This window comes from Eutrigla gurnardus (assembly GCF_963514095.1).
Source record: "Eutrigla gurnardus genome assembly, chromosome: 22".
NCBI lineage: Eukaryota > Metazoa > Chordata > Actinopteri > Perciformes > Triglidae > Eutrigla > Eutrigla gurnardus.
The window spans coordinates 3,776,870-3,799,740 of record NC_139933.1 but is presented as its reverse complement, the minus strand read 5'-3'; the positions used below and the strand labels follow the sequence as shown (position 1 = coordinate 3,799,740).

Genomic DNA, 22,871 nt, shown 5'->3' with positions numbered 1-22,871 from the left:
TATATCGCGTGTCAATCAAAATATGAGTGTAGTGAGTGCAAAATAGTTATAAAAAGGCTTAGTCATATTCCCCCCCCCCCCCCCCCCAAAAAAAAGTCATACTATAGCACGTCGAAAATTCACGAAAAAGTCAGTCAGGATATATTCATAAAAAAATGTTTAAAATTGTTAAAGAGTCATAAAAATCGCTCATATCGCTTGATGCACCAAGTCTCAGTGTAGTGAGTCCAAAACAGCCACAAAAAGCCATGGTCAACTTTTCCAGGAAAAAAAAAAGTCATACTAGCATGTCGAAAAAAAAAGTGAAAAATCGACAAAATTCATAAAATGTTGTAAAAATGATGTAAAAGTCCTAACATATGCTTGTATATCGCGTGTCAATCAAAATCTGAGTGTAGTGAGTGCAAAATAGTTATAAAAAGGCTTAGTCATATCCCCCCCCCCCCAAAAAAAAGGTCATACTATAGCATGTCGAAAAAAAAAGTGAAAAATCGACAAAATTCATAAAATGTTGTAAAAATTATGTAAAAGTCCTAACATATGCTTCTATATCGCGTGTCAATCAAAATCTGAGTGTAGTGAGTCCAAAACAGCCATAAAAAGCCATGGTCAACTTTTTCAGGAAAAAAAAAAGTCATACTATAGCATGTCGGAAAAAAAGTGAAAAATAGACAAAATTCATAAAATGTTGTAAAAATGATGTAAAAGTCCTAACATATGCTTCTATATCGCGTGTCAATCAAAATCTGAGTGTAGTGAGTCCAAAACAGTCATAAAAAGGCTTATTCATAGCAGGCAGGTGGTTGAGTGGTTAGAGTGCATGCCATTTACCCATGTCTGCATATATGAAAAGTCATAAAACAGTTTAAAAAAAGTAAAAAAGGTCCTATTATAGCATGTCAAAAAAGAAAAAAAGTCATAGTATAGCATGTTGAAAAAAGTCATAAAAAAGTTTAAAAAAAAGTAAATTCATAGCATGTTAAAAAAAGTAAAAAATATAGCATGTCGAAGTCATAAAAAGTGAAACACAAAATTTAAAGTTTTTAAAAATAATTCAGATTATAGCATGTCGGAAAAAGTGAAAAGTAAAAGAAAGTTTTTAAAAAAAAGTCATAGTATAGCATGCCGAAAAAGTCGGTTTATAGCATGTTAAAAAAAGTAAAAAAAAGTTTTAAGAAGTCCATTTACAGCATGTCGAAAAAAGTAAAAAAAAGTTATAAAAAAAGTCAATTTATAGGCTGTCGAAAAAAGTTTTAAAAAGTCCATTTATAGCATGTCTAAAAAAGTGAAAAAAGTTTTAAAAAGTCCATTTATAGCCTGTCCAAAAAAGTAAAAAAAAAGTTTTAAAAAGTCATTATAGCATGTCCAAAAAAGTAAAAAAATGTTGTAGTATAGTATGACGAAAAGTCATAAAAAGTGAAACATTTTGTAAAAAAAAAAAGTCCTATTATAACGTGTCGAGAAAATTAAAGTTTTTTTAGTTTAAAGTCCTATTATAGCATGTTGAAAAGTCATAAAAAAGTTTAAAAAAAGTAAAAAAGGTCCTATGAAAGCATGTCAAAAAAGAAAAAAAAGTCATAGTATAGCATGTTGAAAAAAGTAAAATAGTGAAAAAAGTCATAAAAAAGTTTTAAAAAAAAGTCAATTCATAGCATGTTAAAAAAATATAGCATGTCGAAGTCATAAAGAGTTAAAATAAGTCAGATTATAGCATGTCGGAAAAAGTGAAAAGTAAAATTTTTTTTTTTTTAAAAGTCATAGTATAGCATGTCAAAAAAATGATGAAAAAAGTGATAGTATAGGGTGCTCAGGGCTTTTGCTTTTCACTTAGCCCTCTGACACAGAGCGGCTGGCAGAGGAGGAAGAGTGGCCAGAAGGAGATGAGAATCAGGGTCACACCAGGTCAGAGCTGCTCTAATCATATGGTTGTCCTTGAAACGCTTCAGCCGTTTACTGCCTGGATTCGAGCCAATCTGCTTGTGTTCAACGGACAAAGTGACCTTGAACGACTCAAAGGCTTCAACTCTGAAAAAAGATTCCCTCAGTGTTTTAAGTCATAAGCTTTTTTTATTCAGTGTAAAAGTCAGATCTTACAAAAATCACCAGATAAACTTTCACAGCCATGCGGAAACAGTTTGCAATGCTTGTAAACAAAGAAGCCATCCATTACAACCAATATTATGATCCAAACATTTGGCTTTATTTACAAAGTCTATCAAAGCTTGATCACAGCACAAATTTACCATATGAAAGGAAAACGGTATACACTATCAAAAAGATGTACAAACTTTAAACTGCAATCTAATAATGTACCTCAGGGGTCAGTGTTAATATCAATAGATTTATAATTATTAACATAGAATTTTTTTTTTTTCATTTGTATCCAAAATAAATTTTGCACCATAACCCTCCCAACTCACAATTATTTTCAGACAATAGTAATCCCAATACATTAAGTCATTTTTATCAAATATATATAGCACCACACTATAATGGTTTAATATAATGAGGGGGGGGGGGGGTATCACATACAAAAAGACCCGTGTTAGTATCCAAGAAAAAAACAAACAAATCTCCGGCTCCACCCTGTTCCACACCACTGCCCACGATTGGCTGAACCAGTTCAGGTGCAGGAAGAACTCTGCAACCACAACAGAGTCCTCTATGGAAGCCCATTAGTGCCAGGGGAAGAAAAAAAGGTCATTAAAATAAATGAGAAGTAAGTTTCAAGATAGCCTCAATATTCAGGCAGTAGAATGATTCAACATTATGTCAAAATAATGAGAGAATAAAACTAAGTTATTATGTTAAAATTTTGATTGCCAAATTAAAACAAAAGGGAAAAGAAATTGATCTGGATTTAGCAGGATTTTTTTTTTTTTGGCCCAACTTTTATTATATATATATTTCTTTTCAGGGCCGAAATGGGCTTCCATACAATTTCTGATCTCATCGGAAGAAGAAGAAAAAAAAAGACAAACTGAAGAACAACCAATGACGGTCACAACAACAACAACAAAAATAAAAAACAAGCTCAGCACGACATCGGCACAACGCGTTCTGTTCTACATGCATTCAGTTGATCAGCACACACCAAACCCAAATCAACACATTGCTTCCATCTGCAGCTACTGATGCCCAGACACTTTAAATACACAGCTACCCGTGGATGGAGGTCAAACTGGTTCCACTTTTAGATCTGGGGATCAAGGTGAAACAAGAACGTTGAATATCTACAAGGAGAAGTGAGAAACAAAAGATCCCAAACAGTGTTGATTGTGCATTTGATTATTTCGGGTTAATCTAGAGGAGGGTAGCAGCAGTTAGTCCATAGAACAGTCTTTTTTCTTGTTTGTACTAAGATATTAATGCAGTTTGGTCGTGAAGTACTTTAGTCTTTCTGCCTCCAGCGTCAGAGGAAAATAACTCCTGTGTCAGATTCCTAACCTGAAACCAGATCAGATCGGTTTCAAATGATTGTGAGACACTGTCTGTTATTGCTCATTTGGTCTTAGAAGATTAGCGTTGCAGCCGAGCTTTGTACGCAATCTGATCAGGAGACAAATTGAAAAGGAAACTGAAAAAAAAACTAATAATAATCTCACATTCTGAAAAAAAGAAAAAACAGGAGGCCATCAAAAGCGTATCAAAGTACAAAAAAGCAACAATCATCCGCGTGTTTGTGTCACAACTCAAATTAAATTTCACACGAAAAACACATTGAACAGTTACAATCGGGACAAAAATACACAAAATGGTTAATGAGATAAGACCTTTGTTGTTTGAATAGTATGGAAGCAAATAAGGACCCCAATGATTTGAATTTGAAAGCCATTTGAAGGTGATATGTAACCACATCTGAATACGTAACGTTAAAATGCCACTGAGTTTGATGTTTTTACTCTGAAAACTGTCAAAATAAAAATTTAAATTCTCAAAAGTTGAGCCCTGGAAAAACATACAATTTAAAAACATAATTGCTTCAAAGACGACAACAAAACAAGTGTTTCATATTGCACCACTTGAAATTAGCTACATGAAATTTCAAAGACAGGACCTAAATTCAGACAGCTGGTAAAAATAGCTGCGAAAACATCAGCAGTATTTACATTTCAGCATTATGTATCAGACTCGTTACACTTTACAATTAAAGGTTTAGTTATTTGCTTCCACAGAAGAGATGCACATGATGAAGACACCCTTGAGCTTTTTTTTTTAAACTCCGCTAATTCTTGTAGTTACGACCCTTACAACCCAAAAAGGAAAAAAAAAAAAAAAACTTCCTGAGAATCTAATCATGAACCTTACTGGTAGAAAGAGAAATGATGGATCTTTTACCGGAACTGAGAAGTTTATATCTGCTCTGCATTTAGCCATACAGTGAGTATTCTGTATGTGAACCCTCGCTCACAAAAAAAATCACAGTTATACAATACCATTTTTTGTTAAATTATCTCATATGTTAATTATATTAATGTAGTGATCATGACATTTGAGGGTGCTAGAAGTTTTATTTAACATAGTAAAACAATATGGGTTCTATCATTATTGCATATCATTCAAATTAGAAGACTACCTCATGTGCTGTGATAAAATTCTTCCAGGTTTGGTGTCTAGTCTTCAAGTGGATCACGTTTAGGTTATCATTACATTTGCATATGCTAACACACTGCCAGTCTATTTCACTCTTGTCTCAGCTAAACGTGGCTAGCATCAGGAGGTAGTAGATAATCAGCTGCAAAGATCTAGCTTGAAGAAGAATGAAAGGAGTCGTCTTTCTGTTTCTGACTAATCAGGGTTTGTAACTCCATACCATCATAGTCATGAAGAATATACATATATATATATATATTTATATATATAGAATCTATGTATTTATGCCACCTTTAGATCCGGTCATGTAATGTGAATGCTGCCCTTTGAGAATATTGGAAAAGCAGTGCATTGTTCATGTTTCATTATTAACAACAAACCTGTTATTCTGTGGCTCAGGTGAATCATAAACTAGCTTGCATACATATGGCTCTGACATGAGAACAATCTAAGCAATAAAAAACATGAATGATTTGCATATTACCCTAATAAAATATTTAACATCTTTTTTTCGCATTTGGGCGACAAAACTGTTTGATAATGAGTCCGACCTTATGAAACCAAAGTTTGATGCTACAATTGCTTATGTATGGAGTCTTGAGTGTGCCACATCTTCGGTGTTTAATTATATTCAATTAATAGCTTGCAATTTTTAAAAAAGCAAGTATTCATTTATTTAAAGGACATTTTAGTGATTCGTAAAAAAACTTTTTTTTAATTTTCTTTTGCTTCTACATCGTTAGTGTCCTGCAGACACAGCTGGCCATTAGAGCTCCGGGACTACAGGACTATGTGTGTTGGGATGTCTTGTAATAGAAATATGTATTCTGCCTTGCATTCAATTAACAATTAATTATTTACAGACAGAATAAGTAGAAATATGAATTAACTAATGTAATGCTTAGGTAGTTTTTAATGCATTTGCTTTTCTAAAATATATCGACTATAATCGGAGAGTGAATCAGTCTATTTATTTGATGGCATACTCCAGACTCCATATCGGTACGGAGGAGTCCCAGATGGAACTTTGACCTTCGACCTCCTCCTCCGGGTCGTACTACAGCAGCCACGGTGCAGAAGACTACAGAAACATGCGATGTGAATCAGCGCTGTGCCGCGACCTCTGACACGATCTAAGCGATGCGCGAGGCCGACGTTGCTCAGCTGTGGCCGTCTGTCTCTCTGATGAGCAGCTACATCCAAACTGGAACAGGTCAAAGTTCACGTTGCAGCGCGAACATGTCAGAGTGTACCCTCTCATACCAGTAAGGTTTCTCTTTTAGACAACATACCCTGCAGCTCACGTACACTCACTCTATGTCAACTGTCTCTCGTTAAGTATTTCTTTGAAACTAAGATGATTTCTTTTTTTAATGGAGAGAGAAAAAAAAAAGGTTTTTATCTCCACAGCTTCATCATTTCTGTTCAACAACACAAAGACATGGAAATATTCACAATGATAACGTTCTCCTGGGCTCATTGGCACTGCCGAGTTCTAGCTACACTAAGCCAGTGGCATTGTGGGAGTTCTGGTTGCTGCGATAGGTCCCAACCATAGACTGTAGTGGACGTAGTCATGGTGACGTTAACTGCATTGGTGGCCTGTCAATCACAAGGTAGCCCCGCCTGCTATTTGACTCTAAATCGACCATAATTCACTAAATGAACAGAGATAATAATCATGTAAGAAGGGTAATTTTCTCATAGACTTTATACAAATAGAGTCGCCCCCTGATGGCCAGCAGAGAGAATGCAAGTTTAAGACTCCAGCGTTGACTTCAGTTCCGACTAAAACGTCTCGTTATAGCCATCAAAGTCTATACTGTTACCTCATTAGATATCCACTCTTCCGATTGAGCTTACCCTCGCTAGTGTAATCCATAGTAATCTAAAGGCAGGGTTACCAGCGTGTCAGGAAAGGAAAGACTGTGTAAAGGTCACAGTTTTGGGCAGTGACATAGCTTAAAATGAAGGTAACAAAAAGCAGATAATCCATCAAATAATCTCCATAATGCCCACTTATATATCTGAAGAATATTAAGATGTACAAATGAACAGTGCTAGTGAAAGCCCAGTGGAATGTCCCAAGAGGATTTCTGTAATAAATCAACCAGTACCATTAAAGCTCCACCATGTCCATTTACATGAGGTTGACTATAAACGTAATGGCGAACTTGATTTGGTTCTGTTTGAATCAGAAATGACTGCAGCTGTGGAAATCTGGCCAATGTTTAAGAAACAAAAGTAAAAAAAAAAGAAAGAAAAAAAAGACCAATATCAGTAATGCTGAGCAGCACTGCACTTAGATCTCTCTTCAAATCACAATCCTTTATAGCTATACTCTGTAGTTCTATCTGAATAGGTCTCCACATACTATATGAATATATATACACACAGCCACCGAGGATGTAAATGCAAAATAAGTACATTAAGACAAAAACAACTCAGAATTATTACAAAATAATAGAAAAAAAAAAAAAAACTTCAAGTACTATTAACAAAGTATAAGTCCAGCTGGCAATATTGTTCAGAAGAAAAATAATCAAAATATACACAACTCTGTTCCTCTTAACTGCCAGCCTCTCTTCTCTCCTCAGGCCGTTCAGTGGCTGACTCTCTGACCTGAAAACAACAACAACACACAAAAAAGAAAAACCTAAAGACCTGGCTCAATAATTGGTTCTCACAGTTTCTACAGGTCTCTGTGCGCGGCCCAGATTGTGGCAGAGGCAGGATGGGCTGGTGTCGACTTACAGGACTCCATTTCTGTGGGGAAAAAAAGGTTGTTGTTGTATTTGTATCCATCCGAAATACCTCTCGTCTGATTGGATGTCTCAGACAGGAGAGGAGAGAGCGACGTCACGTCATCCGATAGGCGTTAGGAAAGAGAATGCCCGAACATACGTGACCCAGGTTTTGTAAGTGATTATTGTTCAGCGGAGATGTTCCCTTCATGCGTTTTTTTTTTTTTTTTTTAAATCAGAAGGATGAAACCGACCCCCTTCCCCTGGTCATCGGCACCTCCTGCACTGACTCCGTAGAAGGCCTGTGGCGTTGGTCTGAGTGGGATTTGAGGCTAGTTTGACTCTCCGCCTTCATGATCCTTGCTGGGGTTTTTTCCAGAAGTGAGTCCCGTCCCGTTTTTTTTTGTTGTCCTGCTCCGTCCTGACCTCAGGGCTCCTGTTTGATGTAGTAGCTGCCCGAGCCGTTGCTCTCCTGATCGGAGGTGCCCTGGGAGAAGGTAAACTCGTCCACCTCGGCCGTCTCCTCCTTCATTCGCAGGAGAGACTCTACAGACGGGGACGGAGACAGATGAGGGACAGAACAGCAGCACTTGTGTCTTTATTCCAACTGCTTAACAAGCAACAAGAGACGTACTTTAAAAAAACAAACGACTTATGGCCTCTTTAAAATTTAATGACCAGACCTTCACTGCTGCACACCGAGGCCCTGTGATCTGGACGTACAGGATTACTGGACTTTTATATTGTTATAGTTGGACGTTACCTGATTTGTGGGTTTGGTGGAGGTGGGTTCGGGGCCGGGGTCTAGAGGGTCCCTGGGCAGGGTAAGGGGGCGGACTCTGCTCTTCATCCCCGGAGAAGCTGCTCCTCCTCCTGCCTGCCTGACTGAAGGGCCGCCGACCAACCGGAATCTTCCTCTCTAAATACCAAGACAGACTTATTACACTTCACTTAACAGGAGACCTGTCGGAATCTCCCATATATGGTTGTACAGAATAAGAAAATAACAAAAAGCAACACAATGCCATCTTCTCCCAGGTTAAGCAACAGCTGTGCACTGCATAAATTGCACTGGATTACTAACCTGACCTCTAAAGTCATGTTCATACTACCAGCCAAGATTAATTTCAGAAAGTCGAGGGAGCAGAAACCACATGAAATGAGATTCATGCAAATCTGATCCAAATCCTATCTGGAGGTGATTTGAAATGAGATTCCAATCATGTTTCTACAGGTGCAGAGGCAGGGTATCATACCAGGCCAGCGGTTAATAACTATCCCAATCAAAAGGAAAAAGACAGAACAACGCCCAGCAGTGTCCGATGGAAATATTCCTGGCACGCTGAGCAGAGTTTCTACCACCAGTGGCAGTAAGAGGAACAGGAAATGGCGAAAGGAAGAAGCGGAGTGAAACAAATCAACAGTGCAGATGACTCACTTTTCTTTTGGCCTTTGTACTGCTGGGCCTTCTTCTTCTGCTTGGGTACTGATTGAGGCATTTCTCTGTTACCTGAAAGAAAAACCACAAAACAGGTAACTATGGGACATTTGAGGTACGGACCAAGAAAGCAAATAGTGTCACAAGTGGTGCGTGTTGAGTGTAAACGCATCGGGTTCTTACTCTGTGAGGCTGGGGGTTGGAGCTGGTAGCCCGTCAGCTGACACCAGCCCACAGGGTAGAGGTCAGGTGACTCGCAGTCCACCCACTGGTCATACTCGTCCTCCCAGCCGTCAAAGTGGATCCTCAGTAGCCGGTGCACGATTCTCGTCACCGTGGCAACACACACCAGACGCGGCTCCATGAGATCAACGGCCTCCAGCTTCATGCCTTGCCGGAAACCATGATTGGGAACCTCCTACGACACGCAGCACAGTAAAAAAAAACAGGAATTAGACCAATTAAGGTAAAGTAAGAAGCATAAACATTGAAGCCAGCCACCGGGAAAACATGTTCCAGCAAACAGCGCAGATACAGTGATAAATCCTGAATCCCATTAATCAGACGGAACAAGCGGAGAAAAATACGAGGCTACAAGAAAAGGACAAAACACAAAACCTTTCAACCATAAGAAATTGAGCAAATGCTACCTTAAAAAAGGGCCATACCAGTGGTATCATTAGCATACACTAACATCTGTTTTCCTGATAACACTAACCAATAACTAACCATAGCCTGTTTGGTAAATAAAAACCAAGAACACATCGTTTCATCCGCTGATCACAATGGTGTGAAACACTGTTTACCTGCTGCTTTGTCATTAAACGTAGCGGTGAGAAACCCTGTTTCCTGTTATTAATAACCAGCACAATAACACCAGAAGACATTAAAACTCACAAGATCTCAACACAAATACTGTGGAGAAACTATTAATTAAGCCTACCTTGTTAAAGAGCTTGACAGGAGCAGCTATTGAACCTGTTTCTCTGAGGTAGTCAAACCATTTAAATGGCAGTTTAGTGTACCCTGGGGAACAGAGTCAGTGTTAACACCAGAACAGTAAGAAACCATATGCAAGAAGATGTTGTCAAACTACTTTTAAATCTAGTAGAGAGGCCTTGTATGGAAGATTTGAAGTGCCAGTAAAAAAAAAAAAAAAAAAAAAAGCCCAGTCGTTCGTTTTGATCAGGAGGTGCAAGGGAACACAATGTCTGTGCTAAAATGATATTCACAGTTTCCTGCAGTTAACGAGCTGGAGGGGCATTGCTATTAACTGTATATTTAATTAGATTTGTGATTGATATCAACAACACTGCTGTGCAAATATACTGTAAAACAGAAATGGAAGAAACAGCTCCCATAAAAGGGAAATATAACCATGTGTATTGTATATATTTCTTTGTTTTTTCCGGCATTTTAAATCTTCCATACCGCTGTGGTCCTCTCGATGGGATCAATTCCTCCATTTACATTTACCAACAAAAACATGCGTGCACGGTACCTCTAGGGGGCGTGAGTTCAATGTCGTTGATTTCACAGAAGCCAGCAGGGTAGATGGAGGGGGAGGTGCCGTGGTAGCAGAACCAGTCTGACCCATCCACTGCTTCCGAACCATCGATCCCGATCATGAGGTACCCGTCTGCCAACACCTGCAGAAAAAAACAGCTGAAGTCAGTCTGGAGCAGGCGTTTTAACATCAACAATATCCCACAATGCAACACACTTACCTTTCTTACAGTGGCTACACATATAGCTGAGAGGTTGAGGGGGTCGATGGCTTCCAACTTCATTCCATCTTTGAACCAATCTCCTGTCTGGTCCACATCTTTCACCTGGTACACGTTGAGATTTAAATGGGTTAGTATAAAGGAGGTTTGTGGGAACCTACCCAAAATGCACTGGGGCAATAGATTCAGGGACACAAGTCTCCTTTTATGTGTTCTATTGCAGATATAACAGTATGCCTGCATACACTGGATGATTTGTGCAGTTATAAAATCACATCTTTTTCCAGCAGAGTGCAACGCAGCTTATGACGGCCATATAACCTGATAGGGTCAACATAACACACCTAAGTGCAAAGTGACACCACGTGACACAGTGGAGTCATGTATTATAACAGCCACCTCACTAATAGTGAACACTATTGCAAAAATTATTGCAGGGAAGTGTCGTCTTTACTGAGTTTTGTGACAATAACTGATAATGACATACCAATTAAAACAATCATGTATCAATTAAAAAAACAGCTGTAGGACTGGTTCTTAAGAGGTGAAGCTAGAACAAATTATTCTATGGACATTAATTGTCATTGCATGCTTTTTTGTTTGTTTTACCTTCTGGAAGAACGGTGCAGGAGCATCAGCTTGACCCTCAGTTTTCTTGGAAATATCTGAAAAATAAACGGACAGATTAAAATGACTTGCCTGAGCTAAAGGTTCAGTAATTTACACGCTGAATGAAAGAGCTCTGTGAGAATGGGATGCTTTAGAGACGACAGACAGTAGAAGCTGTGAATGAACTGCAGAAATTAGTCTTAAAATTCAGAAATTTGTTCGCGTTTTGCATTTCCTGTCCTCTCACCTCAAAGTAAATTTTTTTTTTATGGGTTATTGGTTCGCTGGCTGAAATTAAGTCTGAGGTTAAAACAAATCAACTCTACGATTTAAAACATGTCAGTAAATAAATACTCCTCTTGTGAATTCTTAAAAAATGAGCCAAAAAAAAAGTCACTACATCGATTATTTCACTTAAGTCATTGAAGTAACTATTTAACAAATCAAATCTATATTTGTTACAGTTATGCTAAGAATGGAAGTAGTTTATTTATTTTTTAAAAACTCACCAGATCTTTTGAAGCGGTGTCCGATGCTGCGCGACCAGCCGATGTTATGGATGAGCGGGCTGTACATGTGGCACCAGAAGTCATCCGACCCGTCCTGGCTCTCCTCATAGACCAGCCTGAGGCGACCTCCGATGACCTGCTCCACCAGCGCCACCCGTGTCCGGCACAGGTAGTTCTTATCCACCACCTCAACCCGCATCAGCTTCTTAAAGGGGAACTGCATGTTCTCGTGTACCTGTGGTGAAACATCGCACGTGGATTTAACATTAAAAAAAAACAAGAAGATTGAAAACGTTCACTGATTGTTGTTTACGGGGCACTTTTGAGGGGAATTTCAGGTCCAACACAAATGAGCGTTCAAGCCAAGCATGTTCATTTGTTTTCAAATTTAGAGATGTTTAATTGACAAAGAAGATCTATAATTAAATGATGAGGCATCCGTGGTCTCACCTTGGCATTAAAGTCAGGTGGCAGTGTTTTAGCTCCAGTGAGACGCTTCACGAGAAAGGCTTTCCAGTTAGAGTACTTATGCTGTATGCCTGGAAGGGAGAATACAACAGTAACACCAATTACCCACCCATAGGTATGTCACACGATGAGATTTATAGATCAGAGGAAGTATCACGGTTTCCACAATTATTAATCAAATTGGATATTGATCTTGTGCGACAACTCCCTGGTCAATGCCGCCGCGCTGCTGATTTAAAGCTCTATTTTGGGGCGAATATGAGGCTGGAGTGTCCCTCTGACGTTCTACAGCTCTTTCTCTCAGTGCTTCAGTGCTACCGACACAAAACGATCCACACCCAAGAACACAGGCATTCAAGAACAACCCACTTTGGCACAGGACTCACTTTTTGGAGGTACAAGGGGTTTGCCACTTGAAGCGCACCATCCCACCGGGTGCACCTCGGGGACACAGAGATCACACCAGAAGTCCTTACTGGTGTCGTTGTCAAAGCCCTCATACCGCAGGAGAGCCTTGAACCCTGCACAACCACACGGAAGACGGTTGATTGCACAGCTCATTCTCGTCAAACTAACTTCTTCCAGACCTTTAACCCCGTCACATGCTCTTCATCACCGGATGAAGTTTGCTCAGATTACTTTGAGCAACCAGTTTTGTGTCGTCGTAATGTGGTTTGTATGTGCAATTGACGAGGGTTCGCCGGATTAAATGAAATGTCATTTGCATCATGCAAAATGACGCCTTTTCACGTTATATTATTAATTCACATCACATTAGATTTTCTGTCACAGCTGACCCTTTGAAAGTGCATATGTCTGGGGATGGGACGATACAAAAAAATCAATAAAAATGTATGAATTATCAAGTAGCAAAGAATAAACTCACTCATTGTTGTTGCTTGTAAGTTTTTCTATGAAAAAGTAAATAAAACTATTTTTTTTCTTCATTAAATGTAAGGTAAAGTGATCCCAGTACGTCTTGAAACCATTTTGCATTTTAAGCACATTTTGAGGATTAATTGCAACATGAAATTCATATCATCGCAAGAAGTAGTCTTACCTGCTAGCTTAATGATTTCTGCTATCCAGTACACCTTAGTGGAGAGGCTGGTATCGGAGTTGGGCACTTCAATCCTCACTCCTTCTTCTATGTCTCCCCAGCATGTCCCCATAGGGGCCTGAAACACAGAGAAAACCAGGAAGTTAGTCAGTCAGGAAAGCAAGAAATTAGCGGTTGCTCCCGACTCAACGTCAGTTTTGTACTTACATGCTTGAAACAGCTGACTGGAGCTCCGACCGTGTTATTGCTACAGATATACCGACCCCAGTCAAAGCTCTCCGCAGGGACCACTGAGAGAAACAAGAAACAGAGTAAAGTTTGAGTATGCAAAACAGAAAAGCACTCTTCTGCTCCATTAATCACCATTTTTGACAACGCACCGGCTTTTGTTTTGGGCTGGTTCTGCTGACTTGCTTGATACTGGGCGTAAGCAGCCAACTTTGCCATAAGAGGCTGTTTCTGTAAGACTTTCGCCTTTTTCGTGGGTGGTTTGCCCTAGAAAAAAAAGTCAAAAATCAAAACAGACATCATTTTTTGTTCAATAATACAGTTTTAATCTTTAATCTGTTGTAGTCAGCTTTCAAATGCACTTACCTGGAGTCTTGCCAAGATGCTAGCTTTTTTGGAATTTGAGGAGTAACTCCTAGAGCAGGACACACTGCAGAAGCGCTTGGTTTTTGAGTAAAAAGCATCTCGTACTCCAACCATCCCACACATCTCACAAGTGGCTGTGAAACACAAGACAAGACACACAATCTGTTAAAAATCATGTCAGACTACTACATGCTGACAAATTCCACAAACACATTCCCAAGGACTGACCCATTCCAGCCTTGCCGTCGGGGTAAGTGTAGACTTGACCATTGTTCTTGATGATGGGCAGGCTGGCAGGGATGGAGGGCACCACCTCATCCTCACTGTCCTCGGAGCTGGAGCTGCTGGTAGACTCCTCGCTGCAGCTGTCGTAGCCATCAAACATCCCGAAAGAGTCTCTCCGCTTACGCTCTGAACGTGGGGTGCGTTCCGCCTTCACGATCAAGGAAACGAACAAATAAACATGACATGTGGCAAGGCAATTTTATTTGTATAGCACCTTTCAACAACAGGGCAATTCAAAGTGCTTTACATAAAACATTAAAAGCATTACAGAAAAAAAAACATTAAGACAAGCCAATAATAAAATAAAGTTTAAAATTTGAAAATGAAAAAACTAGAATACTTTCAAGCAGCTGCTAATTATTATCTTCCTCATTGATGATCTTGTGATTCAAGTTCTGATGCAAATATATAACATGAATGTCAGAAAATAGGGAAGATGTCAATCACAGTATCCCAAATATTTTTTGTCAAAATATTTTTTTAAGCAACTATTTTACATTCACAATTCTTTTCCAAGATTCTATTTTTGTGAGCTGTGAAACTGGCTGTCTAAACCAATGAGAGATGAATTAGGGAAGAAAAACATGTTCAAAAAAGCAAAATCTAATTATATTACAAGCCGTGAAAATGTCAAACTTCAGCATGTTTTGCTCATTACATCTGCAAGATCCGGAACAGTGTTAAAATGTTTACTTTACACAGCCTTGTCTACTTCCTCCTCTGAGCATCACATCCTTACAGGCTGCGCTAACATAAATCATTACACCAGCAAGCCATTCTGATAGAAAAAAACAATGCACCAGCCAGTAAAAGACGTGTTAAAGTGAAGGTAAGATGCACAAAATAGAAAAGCTAGCTAACGTTAATACATAAGCTAAAATAGGGGGGCGGCCTTATTGGAGATAGCTCCGAATGCTAACTAGCGTTAACACAGCTAGCTAGCGGAAACCTGTTTTTCCTGTTTTTTTACACAAAAGCACACCACCATTTTCATTTGCGTAGCAAACTTGCCTCTGGACATATGTTGTTAAAATGAATGTGAGGCTGTTTCATTTCTCCACCTGTTGTTTTGGAGAGCTTGCTACTATTTATCGCTGCCTGAGCCACTAGCTAAGTTAGCTACCATAAACAGATAACAACAAAGGAGCAGCGCTAGCCCGAGCAAATCCTCTTGCACTCGGGGAGGCTCGCGGCCCTAAAATGTTTTAAATTCTCTCACCAAATCCCTTGTGTCTTCCATCAGCCCTTCATAAAGATAGCGTTCTAACTAACTCTGGTGCCCAATGCAAATAAAACCCCTAACCTGGGGATCAATTTTGGCTTTGAAATACCAAATTCCAAGTGAATACTACCAAGCAGGATATCAACAAATTACTCTGACGCTTCTGCGCATGTGCGAGTGTAACCTACTTTCACGCGATTGGTCAATCCGGAATGGAGGTCACAGACCCACACAGAAACAAAACAGTGGACTCTGCGATGGAAATGAATGAATGGCCTCTTCAATTTAATGGGACTTCAACAGAAAATAATAAAACGTCTCCTCGACACCAATATAAACAGATTAAAGTTCAAAGATTAAAGATGCATAAATAACTTTAAGCAATGAAGATAAAGGTGGGCAGGCTTCTTAAGTAAACATAGCGTTAAAGGGAAATGGTTTGCTCCTCTTTATCCATTCACTTTCATTGTTAAATATGCATTTAAAGCATGAACAGCATTTCAAAGTAAGACAGACATTCTTATGATGTAAAATAAATCCTTTATTTTATATAGTGCAGTCTATATCACCTCCGAAGACAAGCTACCACTTTACTCTGTCCTTAGTTAATCATACAGTCGAGTTTTATACTGAACACAATGTGTGGAACCACATTCAATAATACTGTGTTTTAACTTCCAAAATAAAATAACTTGTCTGAACACAATAAGCAAATATATAACCCATTAATTAATCTTAATATATATATATAGAAGTAGAGGAAAAAAAGTAGAGCAAACAAGCTGCAATCTTGTTCCATCACAGTGCTTTTCAAAAATAATACTGGCATTTGTTTTTGTTACTCTTTAACACAAAATATAGTAGCGACACATTTTTAAGCACGGCAGCACAACAGAAACGCATCAAGGCCAAACAAAAGAAGTGTGCAACAGCAACAACAATAACGTGGATGTGGCTAAAAGGACCGTTAGTAAGGCTTCACAATGAGGATTTACGCAGTTTGGAGACGTCTCCATCCGGTTTGAACGTGAGTGGATGGTCAGTGCTGGAAGATAAAGAGGAGGAGAGCTCATTTATTGTCACCAATGGTTCAGAAATGCATTCCACAGGAGACGAGAACTCTAATCAGTCACCAAGCCTGGAAACAATACCTTGATATACCATTCATGTAGGTTCTTTGGTCTCAGAGCAGCTCATCTTCTAGAACATCATCCACGCTTCCTGAGATTGAAGCAGCTTCTGATGTATGCAAAGAAGAAAAGACATTCAACAGTCATACCAACATCACAACACACTTTCTTATCTTTCCAGCAGATAATGTCAGAAGCTACTAACAGGGCTGAAATGATGGAATCATTCAGTCTGTTACCTTGAAGTCTCGAGGAAACCCTTTTTCTGTTTTTCCTTTGAACGCCTATTAACTGGTGCGAATGAGACGAATATGCAACATTTGCACCGGTCGCGTGCGTTTAAATATTGCAAACGCTTGTGAAAACGTGCGTGACGCTGTGACGTGAAAGCCTTTCAGCGTTGAGATTCTCCTCCTTCTCCAAGCATTTTAAAATGGGTTCATCTTGCAGACAGATCTAACAAAGCATGACTTCGGGTTTTTTTCAGACAAACAAATCTTTGTTGCCAAGTTTCGTTAACCGCACCAAAAAAACAGTAATACATTGAATCAGTTCTGACCCATTTACTCACCTGATAAGCTGATACAAGAGAGACTGAGCTCCGATGAAGCTCCTATCACGTCATCCTATAGGAGGACAAGACATTAGGATGTAAGTGTGTTATAAAAAGGTTATTTGAAACGGTGTTGCAGTGACAGTATTTTTCAAAAAAATGAAAATCTGGTTGTAAGTTATTAAACAGGGGCTTTAAATACTAGTTTTAGATAGAAGAGTTGTACATTTCCATCACCTGTGTTAATGAGGCCAATGTAAATCCAACTCACCAGCATCCTCTGTAGACAGCCATGACTTCCACCCTCAGTCCTCCCGTTCACCGCCTCCTGGAAGCTGACAGCGTGGCCCAGCCGTATGAGCTCCTCTCCGATATCTAAAGTCTGGGAGAGACTGCTCTTTTACCAGAGGTGTGCGAGGAGACGACGGCAGACAAGCCGATAATGAAGAAATGACACGCCAGCTGACCTTGCCCGACGTGTTGTCGTAGAGCTGGACGCTGGGCCAGGAGGAGATCTCGGAGTGAGAGTAGCTGCAGAGTTTGGCCTGCAGGGGTCTCCAGGAAGCACAGTACGTCAGCTGCTCAAACTCATCCAGGGCTGCCTCGGTCCACACCTCTCCTTTAGACCGTTCACAATGAGTCAAAATATACAATTTAGAGATTTCAGAGCTTCTTTTTATTTATTTACATGCCTGTGCATTTTAAAGTTTTACCTTTTGGTCTCACTCCTGCTAAGTTGCACTCAATAGCTTGGAATGGTAAGCTGAGGAAGTCACTCCTGAAATATTAATGCAGCAAAAGCAAAAGCTGTTAATAAGATAGCATTACAGGCACTCAGTAGGAAAACACGTTTCTAGGGACGTCTTTTCTTTCATACATAGATATTTCTTTCAGAATGGTTCAGCCCTAAACCTAACTGTGCCATTTATTTTACCTGCTGCCACAAACACATACATACACACACTCTAGCTGCTGCCAAAGCTTCTTCAAGTGTGAGCAAACAAGTGCAGATTCACTGCACCCAGACAAAATGAATCATTTGTTTGGAGACTGTCATCTGTGGACGGTTCTCTCTCACCTCATACGGCAGAGTTTGTCTCTGGGCAGCTCCCCGTTATCCCCATAGTCAACGTAGTAAAGGTCCACCAGTCCAGAGCCTACCATCCCCAGCACCCTGGCCCTGTTCCATGTCCCGTGGGCGTGGTATGGAGCAGCCACAATGTCCCCCACCACAATGGTCTCCACCCTCTGCTCCTAGACGAGGAGGAGGTGACTTGTTATTCTCACACGTGGGACAATCAGTTCTTACTTTAGAGAGGAGATTTTCAAACTCTAGGTTCAGACGCTTTGAAACGAGGGGGGAAGTTAACAGGAAGTCAGCTGTACACCACAGCTACAGATATGACTCATTTATGAATAAAAAAAAGAGCGTGTGGTGCCTCACACTCTTTGTTTTCTTTTTAGTTGCTTAGTGACAAAACAAGCGTTGTCCTTACGGTGGGGTTGCCACTGTTGTAGAAGCGGGTCATCTCCTCCATCAGTTTGTCCAGCTGGAGCGAACGAACCCCCAGGATCTGGATCCAAAAGTGGTTCGGGTTTTCCGATGCAGAAACATAAACCTCGAGATGTTCGTCAGGCTGGAAGCTCAGGTCCGGGCTGGGAACTGGGCAACAGAGAGGGAAAAACAACCTTGGTATTATACGGCTGTGATTAAGGACAGATTACAGTCTTTCAAACGTGAACTCACTTTCGAACTTGGAGACTTCAGAGAGAGAGTCCGTTGAGACACTCTCGTCTTCCTCCCTGTTGTAGGCGTTGGTGATTTTCAGCTCCTCAATCCTGTCCAAAATATTTTCTGGATCTCCTGCGGTCCCGTTGGCATGGATTAGCCCATTTTTCTCCATCTGGGAGTCGGGTTTGTTGTTGTTCAAGCTCACCGGTGCTTCGGTCTCCGTGCTGTCGGGCCTCGGAGTCACAGCAGTGTGGCCACGTTTCTGTCGCTGGGCGGACGACTGTGAGATCTTCGTCCTCACCATCGTGTCCTCTCGAACTTTTTCTAGAATCAGCTCCTGCAAGCAGATCGTGAAAGTAGGAGTTAGGTTTCATGTTCAGTACATAAGTGTTGTCTGAATGAGTGAATCCTACTCGCCTTGGCCCGTTCCACCTCCTGTCTGGTCCCTGCGATCGTCACGTTGCCCTTGGCCCCGGGGCCGTGTGTTTTCTCTTTGGAACAAGCTACTTTGGCCCCCGTGGTCCTGGTGATCGCTTTCAGACTCTCACCACCACGGCCTGCAACACACACAGACACACACACAGACACACACACACACACACACACACACACACACACACACACACACACACACACACACACACACACACACACACACACACACACACACACACACACACACACACACACACACACACACACACACACACACACACACACACACACACAGCCACAGGTGAGCATCAGTGTTAAAAGGAATCAGTCTCAGCATCCCACACATTCGGAAGCTACCTATTATACGTCCAAAGGCGGTCTGCGGAACTTCCAAAGTCTCGGTGATGGGTTCACAGTCGGTGACGAGGTTCTCCAGGACACAGCGGGCCAGCAAGACCTGCTCCTTAGAGCCCTGCAGCAGGAAACATACGGTGGTCTTCGATCCAGGCTCCCCCGAGTCTGACAAAACCTGCACGTGAGCTCCGGACTTGTGGGTCACCTGAGAGAGGAAAAGGGAGAGCAGGAGAGCAGAGTTAGGTTTAGATCTAGATATGGTTTCATTTGAGAGGAGTTGATGTGTAATAATCACATTTAAAAACAGGATGATTCAGTATTAATCATCATCATCAGTAGAGTTGTAGGCTATTCAATTTATTCAATACATTTTTTTAACCACACAATTTTTCCAATAAACATGCCATACTGAAATATGTATATACATTTTTTTTTAATAAAAATAACACATTTCACTCCACACAAGTGCTCTTGTAAAATCTTGGAAGCTCATGTAATCGCATGTTATTGCATGTTATTGCAATAAAAACACTGATTTATAAAATATGATTACTCAAAAATCTAATTTGACATTATTTTAACATTGTAATCCTCCTAATAATCCCCAAAAAATCTGATCTGACAGGAAAAGATTTACAGATTGCAGCATTTATCTAGAACATTTACATCCATTTATACACATTTTCGATTAATGCCCATTACTTGAACAGAGAAAAAGTAACTTATCTGGTATTAAACTACTCACAATGTCCAAAAACTTGGCTTGGTATCTGGATATGTTCCTATAAACTTCCACTGGAAGTGTCATCTTGGTCACCTCGGTGCTGGGCTCCTGACCTGTTGGACACAACAGTCAGTCACACATAAGGTGAATAAATTATTCCACGATAGATACTCACTGTTGTTGTTGCTGCTGCTGCTGTTTATATGGCGATAGACGATGTAGCCCACCGTGGCCCCGACAGACAGCCCTGCTGCCAGAGCCACCATCTTCCCTGAGCTCATGGTGCTCTTCTGACCCTCCATCACTGCGTCCAGGACACGCCGTGCACCCAGCGGGATGCTCCACCTAAACACACACATGACATCAGGCTCCTTCGCAACTGTGCTGCAAGTTTCTGCTCATTCCCTATTCATCAAGTCCTGCATATGAAATATCTTCACAATAAACAAGTCAGGCCTCCTTTATTGCTTTTTGCAGAACGGGCAATGCAATCGGAATGTCTTAGCTGCAGGCCTCGGTGTTGGTTTTGGCTTGTTGGGCAACTGTACAGTCATGCAGCACAAAGCTTAAAGCATTAGCCAGCCTGGATTCAGAACAGTAGAGCTACTTGGGACCAGCGGTTTGATAATGCAAGATACAGTAGTGAGATCATTTCCACTTAAGGAAATTATAGTGCACCGTAATGGTTTTTTGTTAGGGACCTCCCTGAGGATACTCAACGGACCTCTGGAGGGCCCAAGACCCCACTTTGAGAACCACTGCAAGAGATTCTTAGGATGTAGCCTTTGACTATACCTCAGACTACATCACATGGCAAAAATAATAAGCCTGCAAAAAGAAACGTGCACAAGCAGTCAAACACACAATATAGTCCCCTAAATGATGAGACATTTAGTGTATACATATGCACACATCACAGCGCTTGTAATAAATGCACCAAGCCAACCTGCAGCGGCGGTGACCCTGACTGCCGGACGGACGCAATGCACTGAAACCTGCTGCTGCTGCTGCTCCTGCTGCTGCTGCACACACTGCATAGCATTCAGTGTAGTTGGGCGACCTCCAGCCATTCCAATTATCATCCAACACTTGCAGCCAATTCTTGTCGTTCTTTGACTTTTTTAGCTTCACGCGGCTAAAACTACAACTCACACCACAGAAACAGAATGCACTGGAGGTAAGCCAACAGTGACGAGGAGTGGGACCACGCAGGACCAGGAGCACGCAGCGCCACCATGCAGACGCGTGTCTCACTGGGAGAAGAGGGCTCTGGGGCTGTAGTTCAGAAACACATGGGACTTAGACACTCCAACGTCCATCTCTTCAGAATCCTGACTATAAGACACAAATCTTCTCCAATCCAGGCTCTGGGTTTTTTTGTTTGTTTGTTTGTTTCTATCCGAGGTTCAAGACTACTTGACAGACAGCTAGAAGGAGAAGAAAGTTTCAGCATTTCAAGTCACCAACGTTACACGACAGTACCTCAGTCACATTGCACTTTTAGTGTCATTTTGTGTGGAGAAAAATCATCGTTCAGCAGAAATCATGAATGCAGGTCCTCACTGTGGTAAAATGTGCAAAGCAAAATAATTTTCTAATGATTCTCCTGTAAAAAAACAGCAACTTCCTGTACAAATATAGAGAAACATAACTTAAAGGCGGAGTAGGTCATTTGGAAAGACGTCAGAGACTTTGAATGCATCACAGAACCGACAAAGTCCCGCCCCCTTCATTCAGACCTGATCACAGACAATCAGCAAGTAAGCATTGACAGACAGGCAGGCCGTCCAATTATTTTCTTCACCTGATTTTTTTTGATTGGACAGGGTTTTTAAAGTCCTGGCACCCACAGATGACATTTTTTTTATGTCAGACCATTTTATTTATTCATTTCTATCAGTAAGTAACAAGGATTTCAAGTAATATATAAAAAAAAGAGTTTCTGAATATAACACTACTCAACCTTTAAGACGTTTCTGAACTTGTTATGGTTCTTAACATAATGACATGTAATCCATCAGTCAAACAGCAATTTCAGGCAAAAAAATCACGTCATAACGCCGGATGTCGTAAAGTGCTTCACCTGCTTGGTAACACGTTGCTGGCCAAACGAAATGTCCGTTATAAACGAGCTATAATTTTAAGTAACGCGTCATCGGCGCGGCGCTAAAAGTTGTGATTTTTTTTTTAACGGAATTTGACACGACGTCAACCACCACAGATAACCTTGTCTTTTTTTCAGCGTTAGGCACGTATCTGTGAACCACTCATCCAGCCAACACCGACACATGAGCCCGTGTAACGTAACCTCCAACCGGGACACACGTATGATGGATGTCTGACGAGCTGTCCGAGCGACCGCAAACACACCTCTAAGCTAGCAGCAACGCTAACGTTAGCTAGATGCTTGTTGACACTACGCACGCCGGTCTAAACATTAAAAAAAAAGAAAAGCATACGTCACAGCACGCACACACTCCTCGACAACATCCTTTGTACGTTTTTACGCTATAACGTAATTTAAAAAACGAACAGTAAACACTTGTATTAATGAATGACACTTACAGACAAGACCCTCGCTCGTTTTCGAATCGACCCCGTCGGCGACTTCTGTCAAGCTCGCCACCGGAAGTCCACCGGAAACGGTATTAACATAATTATATATTAAATCAGAAAATGTGCGTAAGACAAATA

At 40.7% G+C, this 22,871-nt stretch overlaps 2 protein-coding genes across 4 annotated transcripts; both read right to left on the bottom strand.

Moving 5' to 3' along the window:
• Positions 1-2,044: 2,044 nt before the first annotated feature.
• Positions 2,045-15,419, bottom strand: mbtd1 (mbt domain containing 1). Its single transcript, XM_084040209.1, has 17 exons — positions 15,247-15,419; positions 13,971-14,175; positions 13,743-13,876; positions 13,529-13,643; positions 13,356-13,438; positions 13,149-13,266; positions 12,475-12,609; positions 12,071-12,159; positions 11,621-11,855; positions 11,112-11,167; positions 10,503-10,607; positions 10,277-10,424; positions 9,719-9,801; positions 8,959-9,193; positions 8,776-8,847; positions 8,101-8,256; positions 2,045-7,883 (listed from the first exon to the last, which is right to left on the bottom strand). Exons 1-17 carry the CDS (start codon positions 15,265-15,267, stop codon positions 7,765-7,767), a joined length of 2,109 nt encoding a protein of 702 aa, XP_083896335.1. The 5' UTR covers positions 15,268-15,419; the 3' UTR covers positions 2,045-7,764.
• Positions 15,420-15,772: 353 nt separating this feature from the next.
• Positions 15,773-22,793, bottom strand: tdrkh (tudor and KH domain containing). 3 transcript variants are annotated; one of them, XM_084040745.1, is made up of 14 exons: positions 22,743-22,793; positions 20,353-20,522; positions 20,199-20,290; positions 19,457-19,658; positions 19,082-19,221; positions 18,680-19,001; positions 18,429-18,595; positions 18,011-18,186; positions 17,646-17,710; positions 17,400-17,551; positions 17,204-17,314; positions 16,951-17,005; positions 16,401-16,488; positions 15,773-16,294 (listed from the first exon to the last, which is right to left on the bottom strand). In XM_084040745.1, exons 2-13 carry the CDS (start codon positions 20,477-20,479, stop codon positions 16,433-16,435), a joined length of 1,665 nt encoding a protein of 554 aa, XP_083896871.1. In that variant the 5' UTR covers positions 20,480-20,522; positions 22,743-22,793; the 3' UTR covers positions 15,773-16,294; positions 16,401-16,432. The 3 variants fall into 3 exon arrangements, with proteins under 3 accessions (XP_083896871.1, XP_083896870.1, XP_083896872.1); XM_084040744.1 differs by lacking the exon at positions 22,743-22,793 and adding an exon at positions 21,432-21,611; XM_084040746.1 differs by lacking the exon at positions 22,743-22,793 and adding an exon at positions 21,330-21,504.
• Between the last annotated feature and the right edge of the window lie 78 nt (positions 22,794-22,871).